At 39.4% G+C, this 25,078-nt stretch overlaps 1 protein-coding gene across 6 annotated transcripts; it reads right to left on the reverse strand.

The window, feature by feature from the left end:
* Positions 1–251: 251 nt before the first annotated feature.
* Positions 252–21,090, reverse strand: zld (zinc finger protein zelda). 6 transcript variants are annotated; one of them, XM_089472955.1, is made up of 3 exons: positions 20,332–21,088; positions 15,076–19,638; positions 252–4,090 (listed from the first exon to the last, which is right to left on the reverse strand). In XM_089472955.1, the coding sequence occupies exons 2-3, from the start codon at positions 19,403–19,405 to the stop codon at positions 3,891–3,893; spliced, it is 4,530 nt and encodes a 1,509-aa protein (XP_089329081.1). In that variant the 5' UTR covers positions 19,406–19,638; positions 20,332–21,088; the 3' UTR covers positions 252–3,890. The 6 variants fall into 6 exon arrangements, with proteins under 6 accessions (XP_089329081.1, XP_089329077.1, XP_089329079.1 ...); XM_089472951.1 differs by lacking the exon at positions 252–4,090 and having other exon boundaries at positions 13,059–19,638; positions 20,332–20,436; positions 20,524–21,089; XM_089472953.1 differs by lacking the exon at positions 252–4,090 and having other exon boundaries at positions 13,059–19,638; positions 20,332–20,436; positions 20,943–21,079.
* Between the last annotated feature and the right edge of the window lie 3,988 nt (positions 21,091–25,078).

Genomic DNA, 25,078 nt, shown 5'->3' on the forward strand with positions numbered 1-25,078 from the left:
ATGGTGCTGCAGGAGACCATGTAGTATATGGAGAGGTGATCTAATACTACTTTTACTATGTACCATAGCAACGTCCAGTTCAAATTGTAACAGAACCTGGCAAAAGGAAACCGAACCTGACCAGAGCTAAAGTTTCATTTCCTAATATCTATGAATTCGTAAGCCCAAATAAAAAATCATTTGATTTATGTAGTTTACATTGTTTTATGTTTTATTTCGGCTCAAAAAAAATCGTTTTTTTTATGTATATATATATATATATATATATATTTATATTTTCTCAAATTCTTGTTTATGACAATTTTTTTTTTTTTTGTTTTTTTTTTCGACTCTCATTGACTTGATCGCTCGCATTTTGCATTGTGGGTATATCGTAAATGCCTGTGCTTATATATGTATACATACATATGTTTGTATATACGTATATATATATATGTATACATATAAATCATAATAATAAGTAATTATATTTTCTTTTCTTTGCTTATCTTTGTGTCATAAATTCATCTTTAAGCTGAGCTCATGTTGTCTCAACAGTTTTTTATTTTGGTTTTTTTTGTTTTTTTGTTGCTTTTGTTTTTGTTTTTATGAAAGATTTTTGCCGTTTACTACAAACACATTACCGTTTAATTTTGGGGGAAAAACATTTATAGAGTGAAAATTTGTTATACATATACCAAATGGATTTGTTTGTTTGCAATTGATCGATTTATCGATTATCGATTAAAAACGTTTAGAGTGCACCTCGCTATCAAAAAATTATTACTGTATATATTTGTATATATGTTATGGATTATGTAAAAATGTACAAATACACGCATGCACACTAACACACACACGCACAGGCACTCACACACAGGCACACACTCACTCACTCACACATACACACATGCACTCACACACACTATTAACGCCGACTAGAAGCTGAAATCGGAATCCTAAATTCGAGTTGCCCTTAGCCAGGTGTTGAGAGAGGTACACGGTTCCTTGTCATTTTTATTGTTATCTGTTGTAGTTAGTTTGTTGTTGTTGTTGCATTCTTTATATATATGTATATATTAGTTATAGCTCTAGATTTGTACACTAGAAGCAAAGTTATTCCGTGCTTTCAGCTCTGCATAAATTGTTTATGTTAGTCTCATAACCCTTGCAGACCATTTCTGAATTTTGTCTTACTTTCTCTTACAGCAACTCACCAAATATCTATAGGAACTCGGCAGTTAGTGGATCGATTTGCTTGCAACTTGCTGCAACTGCTTCTGGTAGTTAAAGTTTCGGTATATCATGGAATCAAATGGATTCGCTGATTACAACACATCGAGACATAGCTGTCTTATGAGAAAGGTTTCAAATTGCTGTATTCAAAATTTCATTAGAATTAGAGTCATGTATAAGGTTGATCTATTTATAGTCGGACAATTTAGCATATTATAGTATATCTGGTATATGTCTGCAAGGGTATTTCAACCTCTTCACTTGGTGCTCTCAAAACTGATTTACTTTGTGATTTATCTTGCTCTACTTCACACATATATACATATATATGTATACAGTATATATATATATTTAATAATTATTAATTAATCATAATTAATTGCTAAAAAATTGTAACATATGTAGTTTCTACATAGAACGCGAATATGTGTGTTTCATTATGTGAACTGAAAATTCGTTTATTGCTTCAAGTTCTCAACATAACAAAAAAAAAAAAAGTTTTACTGAAAAAGTACAATTTAAAAAAATTTCTGTTTAAAATGTATTTTTAAATTACGTTTTATTTTTTTTTTTAGTTTTCTTTTTTTATTTATAATAATTTTCAATTAGTTTTCGTTGTTGAAATAGATGCACAACTACAACTACATTTAGGTTTGACAAACATTTCATTTCGTATGTTTTTTGTTTTTGTTTTTAGTTTCGCTTTAAGGGTTAGTGGGCAGCACTTGCCACGCCCAGCGCCAGCCAAAAGCCACGCCCATGGGTAGACACGCCCGTTGTCATTTGTGCAACAATTTGTGAGTTAGCCAAAAAGTATTTTTTTTTTTTTCATCATTATATATATATAAATATTCAAATTTAAACCGATGACAACATGGGCGGGGCAGGGGGCGTGTTGCTGCGCTAAAGTACATATATATATATATATATATATCTCTGTATATATATTTATATATATAATTTGTTAAAATTGAATGTACATTTAATTTAACTTTTTTGTTTTTGTTTTTATTTAGATTTTACGTATTCGTGAGTTTGATATATATTTTTCTTCTTCTTCTTCATCATCATTATTATTGTTAACGAGGTAGTTGCTTGAGCTGCAGTTGAGTTATTTGCGCTATATATATATGTATATAGTCTATTGGCTGAGGTATTCGTTATGCTGCGCTTACACTAAAAGTTCCTATACATACACACATATATGTATATGCATATGTATAATATAGCTTTAAAAAAAAATTGTATATATGTATATTAAATTTAGTTTTGCTCTTCTCTTTCTCGTTTCGTTTATTGCACAGTTGAAATTTGCTTGAAATCAAAATTTCAATTCCAATCGAAATCAATTGAACTAAAAGAATTATTATTGCCTTGTGCTGGTTACTTCTTCTCCTCTTCTCCTCCTCTTCTTCGTATTCTTCACATTTTGTTTAGTTAACCTTTTTGCTATTTATGCTTAATTATTGTTATTAACTTGCCCGACAAAAATGATATGCACATTGTTGATATTAGTTATATGTATGTATATGTAGCAGGAGCTTAAGTATTCAACAAAAAATAATTGAGAAAAAAAATGTATAACAAAAAAAATCTATTTAGTTGCGAATATAAATAATCGTGAATAACACATACACATTTCATATGTACAATGCATTTGCTTTAGCTATGTTTCTCACCTATGTATGCTTGCTTTGTTGGTTGCTTCGTTTTTAGCACAAGTTTTAGTACATCAACCATTATTATATTCATTATGTTTGCTTAAATTGCTGTGTTTAATTTTGAATTGATTTGTTTCTCTTTTTTTGCATTTAGCACATGTACTCAATTTTAGAACGATTTTAGTACGTTTAGTACAGACAGTGGTGAAATTGCTTATGTTGATATTTTCATTTTCAGTTAAAAACCTTCTAACAAGAGTTTCGTACATCTAATACAGCTTTTAATACATTTGCAAGTAGTACTAAATATTTTGGTGTACTTTATAAAATTGTGCGTTCCGTTTTCGATATTTAGTACACATGTAGTACTTTGTTATACAGATGTGCTAAAAGTAAAAAGCAACAAATGTTGTTTTGGTACAACGTCGAAATGCACCTTTTTAGTACATTCTATAAAATACATATTTTTAGTACATTCTATTTAGTACATTCCTTTCGATATATCTTGATTAAATACTACATACGTTGTAGTTGATCTTTTGGCACATTATATTAAGTACATCAATTTTAGTACATTTTTTAGTACATCTGTATACAACTGTTTTTGTGAGTTCAGCTCGCAAGCTGCCAACGCGTATGTGCTTAGCGGAACAGTGTACTAAACATTTAGTACATGTGCTAAATATGCTATCCAGCCGAAAAGATTTGTGCTTAAAATACTATATAAATTTAGCAAAAAACATCGATGCCATAATTGATGGAAGATTTTTTAGAACCTTGCCTTGGCACACATTTCATTTTCTGGATGGGGGATGGGAGCATGGATATGGGTGTGTGATTCTATAGAGGTAGTTTTGGGTGTTGTTTTTTTTTTTGTTTTTTTTGGGTTAGATTAAAACTATTCGATATTCGATAATCGTACAATACATACGTAATTTAGATAGTTGGTATAATTTAAATACTAAAACGTCGTCGCCCCCCGCAACGGGACTGTGCCGAAATAAACAATTTCATTTAAATTTTGAGACGTCTGTGGGCATTGTGATGCCGCATCTGGATGCTCGGATGCTGCGATTGCGATTGCGATTGCGATTGCGATTGCCATTGGCCTTGGCCATGGCCTTGGACTTGATGTTGGTTTTGGTTATGGTTTTGGCCTTGCAGCTGATATTGGCGCTTCGTTGTCATCCGACGCTGGCTGCTGTTGCTGGATGCTGCAATCAGACAATGAAAGAGAGAGATAGATAGAGAGAGAGTGTTAGAGCGGAGGGAGGAGGGAGAGAGATTAATGCAAATGTATTTTTTGGGCCAGAGTAATTAAGAAACAAATGCGCTAATTAGTCAATGTCCGAGCTCCGAGAAGTTCGTACTGGGAATCTCGACTTTCAATTCTCAGCTCTCGGGCAGCTGGCGCAGGCGAATGTAAAATTGTTGTATACCAAATGAAATATAATAAATAAATCTTTTTTTAATCCAATTATAGCTCATTATGCTCATATGCACACACACACACACACACACAGATGGCTAGCATTATTAGCTTAGGCTAAGGCAGCAGGGCAGCAGCCGCAGCAGCAGCGCAGCAGCAGAGCATAATCTGATATCTATCAGATGTCTTTCTCTTCAGTTTCAGCGTAATTCTTATAATTCGTATAATTCTCTTTTATTTTGTTCTCTCTTCTTCTTCTTCTTCAGCGTCAATCTCCTCGTTTTTTATTGTTGTTGTTGTCCACAATCTAAGCGCTACAACAACAACAACTCTAGCGAGAGGAATTGAGGTAACAACCACGACGAAACGCCTTTTTTTCCATTTCTAATTTCGGTTTACCCCTTCCTCACTGCTCTACATCGCTCTGTGTATATGTGTGCATGTGTGTGTATGTGCCCTACACTGCAACAAAATAAAAAGTCGCTCCATTCCAATCAAATTAATTGAATCTGTAAGCGGGCAGCACTCTCATTGAGTTAACTCTCTCCCCAACTGCAGCTCACTTTCAATTTAATTCAACTCCACCATCTAGTCTCATTGGCCTGAAACCCGACTGCACAATACTCGTTCGTTTTAGAAAATAAATAAAATATGTTTGTCAGCTTCTTATCCAAATGCAGAGGGGATGTCTTTTGCTATTTTATAGCAAATATTTGTAGAGCTCCTGCTTATCTCCTATATCTAGATCTATAGATGCTAAGGCGTAAAACTTTAGATGCTACGCCTCTGCCGATATTCGCTTAAGTGGGCGTAGCTATATACACAGCTGTATTTATTAATTTAGTAGTATATACATACATATATCATTTAAAAGCCCAATAAAGCCAGGCTTAGAAATATGGAAAATTTTATGCGATTTGAAAATGTAGATATATTTATATTAATATATAACCATCTACACATATATATCGTCATATGAGCATACATCAGACTTTCATTTCCTAGAATACATTTTTTATAGATCTATCTTATGCATGTATAAGTACATATGTACATATGTATATGTATGCCTACATATATTCTACATATAACACACTGGCAAGTCTCATTGACTAAAACGAAAAATTTGCCCAAAAACCAATATACCCCATATGAATAGAGATGAAAAAAAAATAATAATAATAATAATAATATCGAGCTCAAGCTTATATACGAATGTGTCTCTATATGATATATGTGCTATAAAAAATGTTATAGCAACATATATGCATCCATAAATTTTTTGCAGTGTAGCACACACCTCGCTTGAGCCATTGGGCTTTAGCCATCATTCTCAAAACTAAATCTCCAATTTGATTTGTCTCTGACAATCGATGGCAGTTGAAGCAATAGCTAACTAACTTTAGTATATCAGCTCTAACTATGTACAGTGAAACTAGGCTAGAGTTAACTGAAAAATTTGTAATTTATTCATTTTTTTTTTTTTTTTTTTTTTTTTTGGCATTAATAAATCGAAATTTTCTAAAGTTCAGTTTTAGGTCTTGTGCTGTATTACGTGCTCACTACCGCCCTCCCTATCCCCTTTCTACCTCCATCTCTCGCTTTGTTTTTTGTTACATTTTCGATGCCTTGGGCGTGCTCCCCATTTGAGCGCAGCTGTTGTTGTTGTTGTTGTTGGTGTTGTTGTCGCTGCTTCATTTAATCTGCAGCGCATCAGCAATTAGCGGAAACTCGTCATAAAAATACAAAAAAAAAAAAAAGTAAAACAACAACAAACAGCGCAGAGCACAAAAATCGGATAAAGCGCCGACAGCAACAACAGCAACAACAACAACTACACAAAACTTTAGGCTAAACTTTTTTTTTAGATTTATATATATATATACATTTTTTTTTCTTATTTTCAACTCGTTTCGCTTGCCTCTCGGCTCTAAGATTTATTTCGCTTTACTTCATATACAAACACACACATACATATATATTTATGTATGTATGTATATTAAATTTTGTGATTGTGAGACACAAATTTCTGTTGAATTGGAATTAGGACACACATGAAATAATAACAACAACAACTACAACAACTACAACAACAACAACGTCAACTCGAGTCAACTCCAAATGTAGCAACAATTTCTGAGCAACAACAACAAAATTTTTGTTAGCTTTGGCTGTGACTGTGGCGCAGCTGTGCGCCATTTGACGCTCCTTCTTAGCTATCACACACACACACACACATGCCTTATAGCTGCTCTTTTATACATACATATTTAGAGAAGCCTTGCTAGCCTGTTGTGCTTTTATTTTTTATTATTTTTGAAATTTTTTATAGTTTTTGTTTTTATTTGTATTTGTATTTGTATTTGTATTTGTATTTTTTTTTTTTTTTTTTTTTTTTGGCGGAGGAAGCGACTGCGGCCAAGTTCGTTGCCTAAGTCTTTTGTTTGCCAACTAACGGAGTGTATATGTGTCTGTGCGCGCGCGTGTGTGTGTGTGTGTGTGTGTGTGTGTCTATGCATTTGCATTTGTGGGTGGTTTCTTTAGCAAATTAATGAATAATAATTAATAATAATTAAACAGCTGCACACACAGACACAGAAACAGCAAACTCACACACATACACATATTTATAAGCTAAAGATATATGTATACATATGTATTTAAAGCATGTGTGGGAACTGTTTGACTGTTTAATATTGTTAGATACCCTGTATGTACTATAAGGTAACTGTCATGGGTATTCTCTATGCTTCTCACAGTTGGAATTGCTTGGGAACTTTTCTCTTCCAGATTGTATTTGAATAATGAAAAAACTCAATGCTGATATATGTAATAGATAATATTAGAAGTCTTTAAAGAAGCAGAAGAAGCAAATAATGAATAATGATTTTCATAATAATTAATAATACAATTAATAACATTATATTATTATATTAGCTGTAATTTAGATCATTTAAGAAATTGTCCGAATTTTTTTTCTTTCATTTGGCATAAATTATATTAAACTGATTCCAGAAACTGAACTAACTCCGAAAATTCGAGCATTACTAAATGCTACCGTTCACATATATAGTAAAAAAAATATTAGAGTTCCAATATTCGAAGAATAGAACAGCAACTCAAAAAAGTTTCATAATAACCATAAAAAGTAATTGAATAATAGGTAATTAATTATTAATAATTAATAATTAAACATCAGTCATTGGATATGCAATAATATCTAAAATAAAATTAAAATAAATACAGTTATTTCCCCTAAATATATCCTCCATATTTCCCAACTGATTTTTTTCCTTCTCTTTTCTTCCCATTTCTTTCCCTAATACAATTGCTAGAGCACTTTGAGCCGCGTTCTAATTTTCACGTAGGCAATTGAATAATGTGAGTTCAGTATAGATAGCTGGAAATTTAGGGGAAGAGACTGAGAGAATGCAAGAGGCAGATGCTCTCAAAGATGTTTACTGATGAAGCTGAGCATGGGAATGGCGGTTATACGATGATGCTGCTCCTGTTGTTGCTGCTGCTGCTGCTTCTTCCACCTCCTATTCTTTCATGTGTGCTGCTTCTTCCTCATCTTCGAATGTTGTAAAAATCAAATATATCTAACGCTATTTCGAGGGTTGATTTTTCTAGCATATAAAATTCACGTCGAAAAACCGAAAAAAAAAAAGGTTAAGATTGCCAGTGTGTGTGTGTGTGTGTGTGTATCTATACTCTTTCGAGAACACAATATAAGCATCAGGATGCTGTCAAATGTTTGGTAATTAAAAAAGAAGAAGAGAAAATGAGAGAAAATCAAAAAACAAAAAACAACAGAAAGGAAGAAAAAACACACACAAAATGCGGCTAAAAGGGAAAAGTCAAATGAAATGAAATGAAAGACAATTTACAGTTTCATGGCAAATGGAAAATGGAAAATGTGGCAAATGATGGAAAAAAGCTGGCGGCTCAGGGGTGGGCGGGGGGCGGAAGACGAGGGGATGCGGGGTTGCTCTTGACATAATTTCGCATTTGCCGCTAATTTGATTGAGTTTTTGTGTTAGATGTCAGCGTGGCCAACCCTTCGTAGAACCAGGCACAAATGCCAAAATGCATAGATATAAATACACGCATACATACATATGTACATACATATACACGTGCATGAAGATTTGTTAGGGGCCAACATGGGTTAATCAAACAGTCAATCAGCTGTCAGCAAAAAAGAGCAAAAGCTAAATATACATACATATATAAAAATCTGACAAGTTAACTGTAACAGTTAAGGCGTTAGGCAAGGGCGTGGCCCGGCTGTAACTACAGCAAATTCGAAGAGATGCCAACTGGTAACTGGCAACTGGTAACTGGTAACTGGGCCAGCAGCTCTAAAACGATCCTGCTTCGATCGAAAAGAAACGAACCCAAAGCAAAGCAAAACAAGCAACAGCGACGGCTGTTCTATGAGAATGTATGCCACAGATATTTGCACACACACACACACACACTAGCACACATATTTATGTGCAGACAAAAGCCTTGACAGGCAGCTATTGTGCACAGTTAAGAGCGCTGCAGAGATCTTTCTATATATCAAAAATAAATATACAAAAAAAAAAAAAAATTATATATATATTTTTTTTTTTTTTGTGTGGCTGCGCATTGAAAGGAGCTGCAGATACATAGATACATACACACATATAGAGCTATATAGCTGGCTATATACAGCAACAACTATGAATCATGGTAACTGCTGTTGTTGTTGTTGTTGTTGTTGTTGCAACACATAAGCAGCAGACGACGAAGCAGCAGAAAAACATGAAAAAGGCAGCAAGGATTACGCACACACACACAGATACACAAAGAGAGCAGTCACATGAGTTCGTGTGTGTGTGTGTGTGTGTGTGTGTGTCTACTGTCTTCCAGCTATCTTCAAGATACACACACACTCACACACACACACACACATGGCAAGCAAACAATACAAAGGTACACAATTTCTACCTGGGCAGCGACGTCGTCGTCGTCGTCGTCGATCGAAATCTCTGCCTTGCCGAAAAATTAAAATTACAGATGGTTGTTGCTGCTGCTGTTGTTGTTGTTGTTGTTGCTGGATGAGCATATGTACAGGAAACCAGTTTTGATGTTCAACAAACAAACCGCGTAAGAAAAACGCACAGCGAGAACAAATGCGGCAACAGCGGCAGCAACAGCAACAGCAACAACAACAACAACAGCAACAGCCAAAGGGCAGAAGCAGCAAGTAGGAATTCACAGATACAAATGCACTGAGCGAAATGCCAAAGCAAAATTTTGTTTTATTTCTAATGTAGTACAATCTCGAAGCAATCATTGCATACCCTATTTTATTAGATTACCCTCTTCGATCTGACTCTACCTTTCTCGATCATTCTCCATTTGAGTAAAAGTATTCTTGATTGTTTCTTAGTTTGTGAAGTTACAGGAAGAGAACGAGAGAGAGAAAGACTGGGCTAGAGTGAGGGACCATGAGAAAGAGAGATAGAGACGGGGAAAGACAGAGAGATACAGAGTGGGTCCAGTGGGTCAGTGAGAGACAGCGAGAGACAAATACTGGGAGAGAGTGAGACTTGGGGATAATGGAAGAAAGAGAGAGAGAGAGAGAGAGAAATGGGAAACACAGAGAGACTGAAAGGGGACTCAGTGAACGAGAAAGAGAGAGAGAGAGAGAGAGAGAGAGACTGGAAAGGCAGCAGAAACTCAGTGAGACAGAGAAAGAGAGCGCAATAATAAATAAATATATATACTAAAAAACGAATAATAATAATAATATTTTAAATACTAGAATATAAAAAATAATACAAAATGATACAAACCAAATATATATTTAATATAGCTTATTTAGATTATAGAAATAAAAAACAGTTGATTAAACAAATAACATTTTTAAGTTTATTTATTTTAAGGCACATATTTTGATTAAAAGTTGACAGAAAATAAAGAAAATAAACAGCTAACTTTATATATGATATAATATAAATATAAATATAAATGTGGATAAAAATAATTATTTATATAAATGTAATTGGTACAAGATAAGCAACTACCATATAGGCTATATGGCTATATATATGGTATATAAGTCTAGATCTGAAGCTCTGTTACCTTTTACTTTATAGCTAAGATATATGTAGGTACATCCCTAAATTAATACATATGTATATGTACATATATAAACTATATCAAATGCATCTGTATAGAATATAGCTCTATTAAAATATAAACAAATCAGCAGCTAATTTGACAACTAGTTAGGATTTATTCAGGACTTTGCTCTGAGCAGAGAAGTCTTTCTCTCAGTGTACAAACGACGACGACGACGTCGTTGTATGTTATGATGACATAGCCATAGTCTGCTGTTGCTGTTGCTGCTGGTGTTGTTGTTGTTGCTGTTGTTGGTGGCTGTTGCTGTTGCTGCGCAGGCGCGCAGGCGCTCAACTTCAATTTCAACTTCAACTTCAGCTTCGGCTTCGGCTTCGGCGTCGCGTCGCGACGCGTCGCTTGGCTACGCTGTTTGCGTTTGCGTATCTTTGAGATACATTCGCTGCTTGCTTCGTGCTGCTGCCGCTTGCTGTGGCGCGCACTTTTCGTTTGTCTCTTCTACTTTGTCTTTGCCCATGTGTGTGTATATATTGTGTGTGTGTGTTTTTTTGGCTATTTACTGCTGTTCCTGCACACACACACACACAAACTGAAAAGGCGAGAGAGAGAGAGAGAGAGAGGGAGAGACAGAGAGAGTGCGCGCGAGGCAGCTGGCAACATGTGTGCGTGTTATGTTGTTGCTGGCGTTGTCTTTGGTTTTCATTTTTTTTTTTTTTTTTTTTTTTGTCTTTCTTCGTTTTTAGTATTTGCCAGATACAGATACAAAGATACTTTGCTTATGATTTGTTGCTGAGGCACTTAGATGTCGCCATAATGATAGTTAACACAATACTACCAATAGATATATTATCTATATACATATATAAAGGCAAAGAAGGAGAGAGATAGAGAGGGAGAGAAAGAAATAGAGATATATAGAGCAAGATCTAGAGCCTAGTCAAGCAGCTCAAGCTTTGCAACGCATTTATCCTGTCCAAATTTGTAGTCCACATACACACACACACACACATACATGTGTATATGTACCTACATATATATATATATAGTATATGCTTGCCTCTCTTTCTTTTCGGACACAATCAACGGCGCATCGCTAAAAATTCGCCTTGCCTCAATTTGCCTGCGTCTCTCCACTTTCGAGACTCGAGAGAAATACAAAAAAAAATAATATTTAAACACACGCACGTAATTTCTTTGGAACTAGCAACAACAACAACAACAGAAACTGAAAAAGCAGCCAATGTAGAGAACAACACAATAAATATAAAAATAAAATTCAACAAAAATAATTAACAAAATTAACAAGAAGTCAAAAAAAAAAGCGCTGAGCGACATTTAAATGCCCTTATCACATGGTTTATGTATGTATGTATCTGTGTGTGTGTGTGTGTATCATGTATGTATATGTACGTTATGTAAAACTGTTTATTGCTGACATTTCTAATATATGGCAGCTGTTTGATTCGACTCTGCATAAGCTCAAGAGAGCTTGACTCTTGAAGATCTAAAATCTTTAGCTAAATAGATCAGTTAGGAGTGTGAGAAGAGCATAAACTTGTTGATATATATGTTGATATATAAACTATATAGAGTTTCTAATCTCTGCAATGTCTGTATAGCATTACTCGTACGTTGCTAATGTACATAGACTTTATTGACTAACTGTATAACTTATAGTCCGAAAACTTGTAAAATTTCTTCCCGAAATTTTAATTCAGTGCAAGCTCCATGTATGCTCCATGATTGTTATATGTTTGTATATAAGATTCTTCCAGCTAAACTCACATTCGAAATATTCTTTCATAAATAACTTTTAACCAATTTCTCGCTCTCTCTATCTCTTATACCATATTCCTCTTTAATACTACTCCGGTTCATTCAGTAAAAAAAAATAATAATAATAATAATAAACTAAATAACTGAAAGAAAAAGTAATACGAAAATAGTATAAAAATATAAAATAAATATTTTTTTCTCTTCTATGGTTTTTTTTTTTTTGTCATATTCCACTTTCAACTATCAAAAGTCTTGTTCCAGTTCATCTAGTATCTATTGTTTATCCAATAAAAAATAACTGAAAGAAATACTAATAAAAATATAACCAAAAGTAAAGCATTTCAGATATAAAAAATAAAAAGAAATTATAATTTTTTTTTTTTGGCTTGAAACATTTTCAATAATTTATTTTGCATTTGTTTTAAGATCTTGGTACGGAAAGCGTTTCTTCTGCTTCCACTCTTCGCATTACTTTTTATCTTTTCGTTTTCTTCTTTGTTATTCTTCTTCTTCTTCTCTCACTTTAATATATGTATATGTATATTCATTTAGTAGCTAAATATATATATATATATATATATATATATATATATATATATAGTTAAACAAATTTGTTGCGCTAATTACACACAAAAAAAGTTTTATAATAAAAAAAATTATGATAGAAACTAATTATTATATATGTAGGTATATATGTATATATATATATATATTTATTTATATACATATATATATGTATGTGTGTTCGGAGCGTATTTTGTAAGGAAAAAGTGGGAAACATAAAGCTAATGGCAAATTAAAATTTTATATTTTTGAGTATTATATTAAGGCAAATTATAAATTTAAAATAAAATAAAAAATTTAATTTTGTTTTCTTTTTATTATTTGTGGGTCTTTTTTTTCATGTATTTATTTTGGGACTTACAAAGCAAATGCATAAATTAAAAAATTAATAATAATAAATATATGAAATACATATATATATGTATATATGTATGTATATATATAAGCATTAACTTGGTTTAATTATAAGTTTTATCCCTGATATTTGCGTTTTTCTTTTGTGTTTGTGTTTGGCGTTTCGTAGGTTAAAAGAAATATGTATATATATATATACATATATATATATATAGATATATTTATACATATCAATTGGTATTACATATTTATATATATACATATATATGTATGGCATATGTGTATGTTTTACAGGCTGACAGAAAATAAACAACAATTGCATTTAAATTAGTTTAATCAAATAAAATAATAATATAAACAATGTACTATAGATCCAGCAGATCATCTAGTATCTATATATATATATATATGTATATATATATATAAATATATATACTATATATATATACACACATATATATATACATATAGTATATATATAGTTTGCCCTGATTTCTGTTTGTTTTCTTGCATTCTTTAAGCGTTTCTTCTTTTCAATCTTTCTTTTGTTTTGTTTTCTTTGAGGTATGCACGGCCTTAAAACATTAAGTTTACATATAACAAAATAAAAATACAAATAATACGTATAATATAATTGGAAATAAAAATTACAAAAAAAAAACTTCTACGACAATTAATTAATTCATAATTAATAATAATAATACAATTTAACATAGGTTTTTGTTTCTTCAATTAAATTAAATTTGCTGCTACAACAATTAGGAATTCTGAATTAAAAAAAAAAAAAAAATTGTATACATATATATTTATATATATATGTGGGTATATATAGCATATTTTATAGTTATAGCTTTTGTTTCTTTTCTTTTCATATGGCAAAGTTTTGTTTTAGTTTTTATAACAGCTGTGCTGAGTGGGCGTGTCTTCAAATGCCGAAGGCTTTCTTTTATCAACTTTTTAAAATTTGTTTGATATTTTAAAAAATTAAAAAATGTGTTTTTTTTTTTGTGTTTGTGTGTTTTTGGAACAACAATTTATTGCTGGAACGCGCAATAAAAATTTGTTAGCAAAAAACTTGTTTGTTTTTTTTTATATTTAAAATAATGGAATTTGAAAACATGTGAATAAAAGGCTAAAAATATATATATATAAATTTTTTTTTAATTTTTGCCTTTTTAATTTTGTATTTTTTTTTAAAGCGTTTTGCATTTGAAGACCAGCCATCCCCTGAGTAACCCCTCCCCAAATAAAACCCCCCAATCCCCAAACCCCCTGTGCCCTCTATATATATACGTATTCAGTTATAAATATGTATATATATCCCCCCGTTTCAATACATTTCAATATCCTTTTCAATAATATGAAAGTCCTCCGTGAACTCCTCCTCGTACTCATTCTTAATATCAACAAATTCGTTTTTAATCAAATGATGCTCGCCGCTCAGCAACAGTTGCTGCCGTTGCTGATGCTGCTGCTGCTGGTGCTGCTCAGCATCATTATCGTCTTCATCATCGTCTAGCAAACTATCATCGTCAGCAGCAACATCGTCAGCTGTTGTCCTAGCAATGGTGGCTGCTGCAACTGTTGCTGCTGCTGCTGTTTTAGCTGCTGCCGTTGCTGCTTTGGCTGTTGCAGCGGCGGCAGCAGCAGCAGCCGCAGCAGCAACAGCTGCCGCTGCCTTTTTGCCAACAACCCGTGGACGATTGTGCGTCTCGAGATGCTTGCGCAGATGATCCTTGCGACAGAAGCCCTTCTCGCAGATATCGCACATGTGCTGCTTGAGGCCCGTGTGGATGGCCTCCACGTGTCGCCGCAAATCGGTCTTGTGATGGAATTGCTTTGGACAGAGCTCGCACTTGTGCGGCTTATCTTGGGTGCGATGGCGGCCCAGATGCGTGGTATAAACATCCTCGCTTTGGAAGCGCTTGCCGCACTTCTGGCACCGATATGGATACTCACCGGAATGGAAGCTCTTGTTGTGCTGCGTGAGGTAACAGTTTTTGGTGAACTCCTTGTCGCACTCCAAGCACTTGATACGACCCGATGGCAATGTGGTCGAGTGTGGCGATGTTGAGCCGATGCTGCTGTTGCGTCGTCGCTTGCTGGGCGGACCACCAACAGTTGTTGTTCCTGCTCCAGTTGCTCCTGTTGTTGTTGTTGAGGAAAGTGCAACGGCCGCGCGTCGCTTTTTGGGCAGCACGGCAACAGTTTGTTGCAGCTGCAGCTGATCGAGTTGCTGCTGCTGCTGCTGCTGTTGTTGCTCCAGTTGCTGTTGCTCAATATGTTGCTGTTGTTGCTGCTGCTGCTGCTGTTCGAGTTGCTGCAACTGATATTGCTCGTAGTCGTGCTGTTGCTGCTGTGCTATGAGCGATGCCATATCAAGCTCTAGGGCTGGCGTTGCACGCGAGCTGCTCACTGTGGGCGAATACGGAGTGGGCGTGGCCAGCAGCGTTAAAGTTGTATGTTGCTGCTGCTGCTGCTGTTGTTGTTGTTGTTGCTGCTGCTGCTGCTGCTGTTGCGCCTCCTGCTGCGCCTGCAATGCATTCGTTAGCGTATGCACCGGCGGCAAGTCCCCCTCCTGCGGCGAGCGCTGCGCAGCCACCGAATAGGGCGACAGTGGTGCATAGGGCGCAAAGAGCGAGGCAGCCGGCATCAGCTGCAATATCTGGTGGCCGTCGCTGGTCGTGTAGGTGTCGTAGTGGCCCGGCTCGTTACCAATAATAGTGTGATAGCTCATTGTGTGCTCCAGCACCGGCGGCAGCTGCTGATAGCATGGCAGGATGTTGTTGCTGCTGTTGCTGCTGCTGGAGATGTTGCTGTTGCTGTTGTTGGAGATGTTGCTGCTGCTGCTGATGATGTTGCTGCTGTTGTTGCTGCTGCTGGTGATGATGTGCGGCGGTGGTGATGTTGCCGCCGCCGCCGCTGCTGCTGCTGCTGCTGCCGCCCCCACCTGTGTTGCTGTTGCTGCTGAGCTGCTGATGTTGTTGCTGCTGCTGCTGCTGTTGGGCGTATGGCTGCTGGCCGTACTGCTGTTGCTGCTGCTGCTGCTGTTGCTGTCCACCAGCAACAGTTGTTGCGGCTGCAGCGGCTGCGGCAGCGGCGACAGCGGCTGTGGTGCCAGGTAGTGCTGCTGCTGCTGCTGCTGCATAGTGGTGCATTCCATGTCCATATTGATGTGCGTGTGGGTGGTGGGCGTGTGGATGGCCATGGGCGTGTGGATGGGCGTGTGGGTGTGCATGGGGATGGGCGTGTGGATGGGCGTGGTGGTAATAGTGACCGGCAGCAACGGCTGCTGCGGCGTGCTGATGCTGCTGCACTGCAGCATATTGCTGTGCTGCTGTTGCATATCCAAAGCCAGCATGTTGTAGTCCATTGTTATAGGCGGCAGCAGCGCTGCCATAGGCGGCGGCGGCAGCAGCGGCTGGGTGCGCGAGAAATCCATTGCCTGCAACAGTTGGTGGTGGTGCGATTGGTGTTGCTGCTCCTGTTCCAGTTGCTGCTGCTGCTGCAGCGGCTGCAGCTGCTGCTGCTGCTGCGGCAGCGGTTGCAGTTGTTGGTGGTGGTGGTAGGTAATAGGCGGCGAGCTGCTGTTGCTGCTGCTGCTGCTGTTGTTGCTGTTGCTGCTGCTGTTGATGGTGGTGCTGGTGGTGGTGATGGTGGTGCTGCTGTTGCTGTTGCTGCTGTGATAGGGCCGCGACAGCAGATAACTGACCTGCTCCTGCTGCTCCAGTGGGTGATGTTGCAGCAAGACGTGTTGCTGCTGCTGCTGCTGCTGTTGGTGCTCCTCCAACTGCTGCTGCTGCTGCTGCTCCTCCTCCTGCTCCTGTTCCATGACCATTGCTGAGTTGCTGCTGTCCTCCATTTGCTCGACTTTTATAGTTGTGGCTATTGTTGTTGTTGTGTTGTTGTTGATTGTTGTTATTTTGTTGTTGTTGTTGTTCAGCAGGCCCCTCATTTGGGAGGACGGCATTTGTGTGTTGTTGTTGTTGTTGTTGTTGATTGGGGCGGAGGGACCTGCTAGCCCGTTTGGGTGACCGTTCAAAACGGAATTGTTGTTGTTGCTGCTGCTGCTGTTGTTGTTGTTGCTATTAGCATGCTGTGGTGAAGCGTTTGTCGTCGATTGCACTTGTTGCTGCTGCTGCTGCTGGATATTGTAATGACCATGATAGTGGGCGTGGCCATTGGCATAACCATTGCTGGCAATCAATTGCTGCTGCTGCTGCTGGGCGGTGGGCGACGGCGAGGCCGAATACTGCGACATGGCGGCGCCCACCTGCACGCCCGTCGCCCCACAAACACCGCCACCGCCTCCTCCATAGTCCGGCGGACTTCTGGGCGGCTCCGCTGCTGGCGGTTCCTGTGTGGCTGCTGCAGCTGCTGCTGCTGCTGCCGCCGCTGCCGCTGCTGCTGCGGCCGCTGCTGCCGCATTGCCGCGTCGACTGGTCTTCGTAACGGGATCACGTGCAGGATGATGATGCGCTGATATGGGCAACGTTGCCGGATCCGGCTGCCCGCTCGACTTCACCGCATTCTTGTGCAGCGTCGTATTGTAGTGGCGCTTCAGGTGGCCCGAGCTGGTGAACCACTTGTTACACGCGGTGCAATTGTAGGTTTTCGGGCGACGCGCCTCGTTCGACTTCCAGGTGGCCGCCTTGGCCGTGAGGCTATTCGCCGGCAGCACCGAACTGGAGCTGGGCGGCTCGAAGCCACGGTATGCGGTGCCAGCGTTGCCACCCACGGCATTGCCATCCGTTGTTGTGGTGCTCGGAAACTCGGCCGGGCTGGTGGTCACCTCGGCTGCCGTCGGATCGAACGATTTGTCCACATAATGCTGCGAGTCGGCATATTCGGATTTGATCAATGCATACTCCTGCTTCACCACCGTCGATGGGTGATACGGCGACTGTTTGGGCGAGCCGTAGTAGTGCGGCGACTTCTCCAGCAGCGGCTGCATATAGGCGGGCAGACCCTCGGTGGGCGTGGCCTGTTGCTCCCAACTGTGGAGCGCACGTTGCTGCATCGATTGCATCGAATGCAATGGATCGGGCAATGCCAATGGCAGGCCGGCAACCACAGCGTCGTGTTGATGGAGCTGCTGATGCTGCTGCTGCGGATGTTGTTGTTGCTGCTGTTGGAGGTGGTGGTGATGGTGGTGGTGCTGTTGCTGCTGCTGTTGTTGCTGTTGCAGCAATTGCTGGTGATAGACCATCTTCTGGGAGTCCAAGTCGAGCAGCTCACCGCTGGCTGCCGCCGCTGCTGCTGCTGCCGCGGCCACCGCTGTTGGCGTCGGCATCGGCATCTCCTCCTTGATGTAGGGCGAGCTGGCATAGCCGCTGCTTCCGTATGGCGATTCTCCGTGCACGTTGGCAATGTGTTCCTGCAATTCCGATTCGTTAGTGTTCAAGATGCCGCACTTTTTGCACTGCAGCTTGCAGCCGCCTACCGGCGAACTGGGCGTGGCACTGCTCAGCTGCAGATGCGATGAGGTGGAGGTGGGACTGCTGCTGCTAACGACGCGCGGACTCATCGCAGCAACAGATGCTGCTGTTGTCGTTACTGCGGCCGCCGGTGTTGCTGTGGCATCGTCGACGGCAGCAACAGTTGCTGCCGCCGCAGCCGTTGGCAGCACCGACGTTGGCTGCTGCAAATACGGATGATAGCGCACCGCCGAGGCTTTACTGTAGTCCACATAGGCGCCGCCATAGTCAGCGGCGCTCTGCTGTTGCTGCTGCTGCTGTTGCTGATAGAATTGCTCGTAGCTGTTGATGTAGCTGCTGGCCGCGTAACTCTGCTGCTGCTGCTGTTGCTGCTGCATATCGCTGGCGTAGAGGCCGCCGTAGAGCTGCTGCTGTGGTGGTTGCTGTTGCGCTGCTGCTGCGTACATGTGATGCGTTGCATATGGCTGATGCGTTATCCCCGACGCCTGCTGCTGCTGCTGCTGTTGTTGTTGCTGTTGCTGTTGCTGCTGTGCGTCCACTGACATCAGCGATTGTTGCTGGGTTGTTGGCTGCGGCGTGCCTGGCTGATTATCGCTGGAGTCCGCGGCGGCGCTGATTGTTGCATTGGCATTCGGCGTTGCTGGCGCACTGCCTCCAGCAACAGTTGCTGCTGATGCAGTTGTTGTGGCTGTTGCTGCGGCCGCTGCTGCAGTTGTTGCTGCCGCTGCTGCAGTTGCTGCTGTGCCGCCTCCACCGCCGCTATCAGTTGGGCCGCTACTGCTGCTGCTGCTGCTAGCAGCGAGCGCCTCTGCCGCGTGCAGTGGCGGCATTTCACTTTTTATGCTCGCCATTAAACGTCGGCGTTGGCGTTTGCGTCGGCGTTGGCGTCGCGCTGCTGCTCATGTGGCTTGCTTCTTAATTGTTGCTGTTGTTCTAGTTGCTGCTTCGACAGCTGCTTAAGATGTTTTTTTTTGTGTTTTTTTTTTTTTAAATAATTTATTGTTGTTGCTGTTGTTTTTAATATTCGTTGGCTGCTTTGCCGTTCGTTTTGGTTTTGTTTTTTGTATTTGTATTTGTATTTGTACTGCAAAAATAAATTTTAAATTTTAATTTACAAATTTTTACAAAACAGACACATATGTACATATATATAGACTAGTCACATGCACATGCACTACTTGAGTTCTCAGATAACGGTTCTGGCTCCAAGAGCACAGCAAGGTGCAAAAGAGAATGAAAGAGGCTTTAAAAAACGATCACTTAACATCAGCAACAGCAGCAGAGCTCTACGCAGCCGCAGCTTCTGTTACTTTGCTTTGCACTGTTCATCGAGAAAAAAAATAGCAAAAAAAAAAAAAAAACAAATACAAGCATCCAAAATGTGCTGAGATTCTCTTTTAGCATTTGCATTTGCTTTAGCAGCTGTTAAATCTGATCTTAACAGTGTGCTCTCTTGTAGGCATGCAGTTGCGAATGCGTTTGCTGTTGTTGCTGCTGCTGTTGTAGCTTTCACATTTCTTTATGTTCATAGTGTTCGTATAGTTTTGCATTCACACACACACATACACTTGTAAAAAAAAAATGGCAGTATACATATATATATGCATATATATTTAGAAATATATACAGCTACATAACAATTATGAATTTGATTGGCAAAGACGATGATGATGATGGACTGTTGGTCATCATGATCGCCATCTTCGCCGCTGATATTGTTGGTGCTGATATTATTATTGTTGTTGCTGTTGTCGTTGTTGCTGTTGGCTTTGCTTACTTATCTGCGCCTTCGCTTTGTGCAGTTTTTGTGTTTAGCGGCTTGCTGATCTCTCTCTCTCTCTCTTCTCCTTCTCTTCTTCTGCTTCACCGAAACACAAAACAACTGAAGAATAATAACATAAAAAAAAGACCGAAACGAAGAACTTGAAGGTTTGCTGGGATGTTGATTTTTTTGTATTTTTCTCTTTACTTTTTGAATTTAGAATTTTGATTTTGCGAGCGCGAAAGAGTTTCGGTTCGCTTTCGTCTGCTGTTCGCCGGTTAGTTCTTTCTTTGATCGTTGCCTTTTGGCATTTGGTTTTTCGTTTTCATTCTTTTGGTTACATTACATTTTGTTCACTCCACGATCACTTGAGAATTTCCGTAAGATTTGTTTTTTTTTTTAACTGCAGTTGAACAGAAAAAAATGTTTACGAACACAATGGAAAAACAATACAAAACGCGTCAATTATTTGATTAACTTTTTATCAGTGTTTTTCTTTCTTTTTTTTCTCGATTTTCTTTAAGTCCGAAATAGTTTTTTTTTTTTTTTTTTTTTGCCGAAAAGTGTTGCCAAAAATTTGTTGTTGATTTTTGCCGTATGTTATATTTTTTAAATATTTATTTTACATGTACAAAGAAAATGAAACAAAAAAGGGCGCTAAAAGCTAAAATAGCCGCTCCACTCCGTTCACACGCTTCGTCGCTTATTCGCTCGTGTCCTTCTTTCTGCTACGGCGTTCCAAATACAAATGACGGAACGGAATTGTGTTTCCAAATACAAATGACCGACGTGCATGCGGCATTCTGGCAGCAGCAGCGGCAGCAGCAGCAGCAGCAGCAGCAACAGCAGCAGCCGCAGCAGCAGCAAATACTTACGCACACACGCACACATATGCGCACATAACAGAAGTAGCAGTAGCCGCAGCAGCAGCGCAGTCGCTGCTGGGCTAGCGTGCGTGTGCGCTAGTATTTGTGTGTGTGTGTGTGAGTGTGAGTGTGCGTGCGCTATGTACAGCAACGACGGCGACAACAACAGCAGCAGCGGCAGCGCTTATGTGCCGTGCGTTTTGTGTTTTCGCTGACTTCGCCGTCGCTGCTTTCGCTGTCTCTTTCTGTTGCTGCATTTGTTTTTGCTTTGCCAACGCTGGCGCTGTTTTTGCATTTTGCTGTTGTTGTTTTCTTTCGACCTTTTTTTTTTTTGCATTTGATTTGCTTTTATTATTTATTTACTTTGCTTTACGAAGGCAATTTGGCCATTTCTTTGTGATGATGCGGCCCCAAAAACCGTATTCAAGCCCGACTTGGAGCAACTAGCCCATTGTAACTCCGCTTGTAGACCAGGCAGGCAACTGAAACAAATTGTTTTGGCTTGGTTTTGATAAGTTTTGTAATTCCGAAGTGATTCGATGTCTGAGTTTGTAACAATCAATTCAAGAATTGCAAAAAGAAAACAAGAAAAGAAAAGTTCAACAACAGCTGTTTCGATTGTTTCGCAGGCGGTTCGATCTGATTAAATTGGTCAGCTTTATTAGGCCACATTCCTGCTCTATTAACCAGATTGACTCACGCTTTGGCTCTGATGAGAAAACGCATACACGTTCGCCTCCCACTTTTAGCCTAGTTTTGGTTTCTAGCTTTGTTGTTGTTGTTGGGTCTCGTAAAACTTGTCAACGCTTTAAAATTAATAAACTCAACTTTTATGCAGAGCATAAAAAATACATATAAATTTATACACACATTCATGCAAGTAAAAAGCCAAAGCGAAAAACTAAAAATAGATGTGCGAAGGGTTCGAGCTCGAAGATTTTTTTTTTTTTGTCTTTTTCATTTTTTTCTGGGCTGGGACGAATGAAAATGCCCAAAAGTATTTAAAAATCTCGTAAGCCAAATGCCAGCTAATGGGGCTCAGCTACAGATACAGCTACATACACACACATACATACATCCATCCATACACTCTCTCACTCTTTCTCTCTTTGCCTTTGGGCTGCGTGGGCCTTGAGGAAGAGTTGAGAGCGTGGAAGGCACGCCGAAAATTTACATACATGATTGTCATAAAAAATCAGCAAGCAAATTGTCAAATCCCTAAACTGACAATAAAACAATAAAGAAGACGACGCTGAAGACGTCGACGCACAGCGAAGAGGAAGAGCCAAAAAGTGGGCAACGCGACAACAACAAAAATATATGTATGTATGTATGTATATGAAAACAAGCTTTACAAATCTCTGCATGCGTTAGTGTGTGTGTGCGCGCTTTGTATAGAGTGTGTACAAACTAAGAGCAACTGTCGAGGGTCAAAGGATGTTCGCGCGACATTTTATTATTTATTTAAGGAAGCACCATTTAAATGAAGGTAATTCGCAAGGACTTCGAATCAAGCACTATATATACATATGTATATATACATACATACATATATCAGAAAAAGTAGCATTTAGACTACAGGATCAGAGTCCTACTAATGCTAATTAAAATGTTGCATTCGATCGCGAGTGCTCACTGTATGCGTATCAATAGAAACGCGGGCAAGACCATGTAGCAGCAAGCAGCAGCAGCAAAAAAGTTTGTAGAAAAGCAGACAGCAATGACAGGAGCAGCGCAGCGGCAGTGCGTAAAAGGGAGCCGAAAGCTACGTGAGTAACATGTGCGTGAGTGTATGCGTGTGTGTGAGGGGTGGGTGATCTTAGGGCCTCTCTCTTAGACAGCTGATGCGGCGAGCGCGCTGCTGCAGCCGGCTCAAGTGTGTGCAGCGGGATTAGGCTGTTTTATGGCGCATTTATGACACGCAACAGTTGCTGACACAGGCGCAGGTAGAGCCGCCTAACTCAACTCTAATTACAAGGTGCATGCATGTGCGTGTGTGTGTGTGTGTTTGTGTCGGTGTCGGTGCAGAGGCCTTGCGTGTCAGCGTCAATCACAGCGTAGCTAGTCCTTAATGCGTGTCCAGTGTCCAGCTCTCTTTCTCTCCCACTCTCTGCGTGCATGCGTGTGTGTGCATGGCAGTTAATGACTTTTTAATTGAGAGCGTACAGCTGTCATTGTCAGCGCCGTTACTTTTTAATTACGAGAGAGTGAGAGAGCAAGAATGACTGCGAGGGCGCCAGCGGGTGTGAGAACAAACAAACAAAACCTTAAGCCGACGTATCGCCCAGCTTCAGACTTCAGCTTGAGCTTCGTCTTCGGCTTTTGGTTGTCTCTCGGCTTCGGCTTATGTAATGCGAGCGCCACTCCGACGAGCCGTTAGCGCCGCCGCTGGCGTCGTCGTCGCCGTTGCCGTTGTCGTTGCTAGCATCGCCGGAGTTGGCGACGTTGCTAAGCATATTGCGCTGCCCATGACTCACGCTAGCATTGGCTCAGGGCCAACGCCGTTGGCGAACCCTCCTCCCCCTCTCCCCTGTCTTTTTCTCTTTTGGCGCTGCGGCGTTGCGGCTGCGCCGTTTGTTGTGGTTTCGCTGCGCGTCTGCGCCGTTTGTTGTTGTTTTCTTTACTTTACTTTATTATTTCTTTTCCTTTCTTACGTTTTTTTCTTTTTTTTGCTAAAGCCGGCTTCGAGTTTACTCTGCTGTTGTTGTTTTTCTCTTTTATTGTTGGTGTTGGCATTTTGGTGTTGACTTTGCGGCACCGTCAATCTATGTATGTATGTAGATACATACATACATATATAAATATTCCCATATGTATATATGTACATGCACACATTCATATATATGTATGTACATATGTAAGTGTGTACATGCATGTATGCCAAATTATATATACATATGTATTTACATATCTACATACATACATATGTAAAATATGAATATTCGCCGTTTCTGTTTGTGGGTTCGTCACATTGAATCTCTGCTGCTGCCTTGCAACCTTCTTGTCATTTACACAAAGAAACTCGTGGCATTTATAGTAATTAGTGCAGCAGATTTACGACGCTCTTAAGCGACGGCCTCTCTTAAGCTTCATACTCAATTAGGTATAATGTTAGAAGAGTGCAGCTGCAGCTGTAAGGTCCGCTTGAAGCCCGTAGCAATTCCACATATTCCTGAGCTATTGGTCGAAACAGTTGACAAATGAAATTCCTTAAAGTTAACTCAATTACTCATGTATTTAAATAATGTCCATGCATACATTGTATGTATGTGCATGTATTTGCTTACGTACATATGTACATATGTATGTATATGTGTCTGCGTACTGTGTACTGTCTGTTTTCTATGTACTCATGAGCCAAACATCTCATGTAAGATCTATTTGCACTTCACACGACGACAATTGTCAACTACACTGCGAGAATTCGTGCTGTCCATAGAGCAGCGTTTTAACACTGAGAGAAAAGCAGTGAGCGGTTGCCAGACTGAAGTGATCAATAATATGAAAACAGGAAAATACACACATATCAATAAAATACAGACTATATGGTAGTATTTGAATGTAAACAATTTATAATTTCTTGTTTGCTTTTTCTTTCTACGCATTTTCGTTCAGTGTGTGGCTTGTTGTTATTGCTGGATTGTTTTGGCTCTGAGCCGATGTTTTCGTTTGCACAATCTCGCCTCTTGGTTTCTGTTATTCTTTCTTCCTCTGCGTCTGCGTCTGATTCTTCTTCTTATTCTTCTTGTGCTGGTGCATATGTGTGTGTGTGCGAGTGTTTTTTCATCGTTTTCTGTGGCTTATTGTTGTTTTAACACTTCTCCGGCGTTTCAACTGCGTCTCATTCCACGTTCCTCATTTGCATATATCGAGAGATTTGCTAAGATTTTGTCTGG

Source organism: Drosophila arizonae, chromosome X (genome assembly GCF_054131065.1).
Source record: "Drosophila arizonae isolate 15081-1271.41 chromosome X, UAZ_ARI_1.0, whole genome shotgun sequence".
Classification (NCBI taxonomy): Eukaryota; Metazoa; Arthropoda; class Insecta; order Diptera; family Drosophilidae; genus Drosophila; species Drosophila arizonae.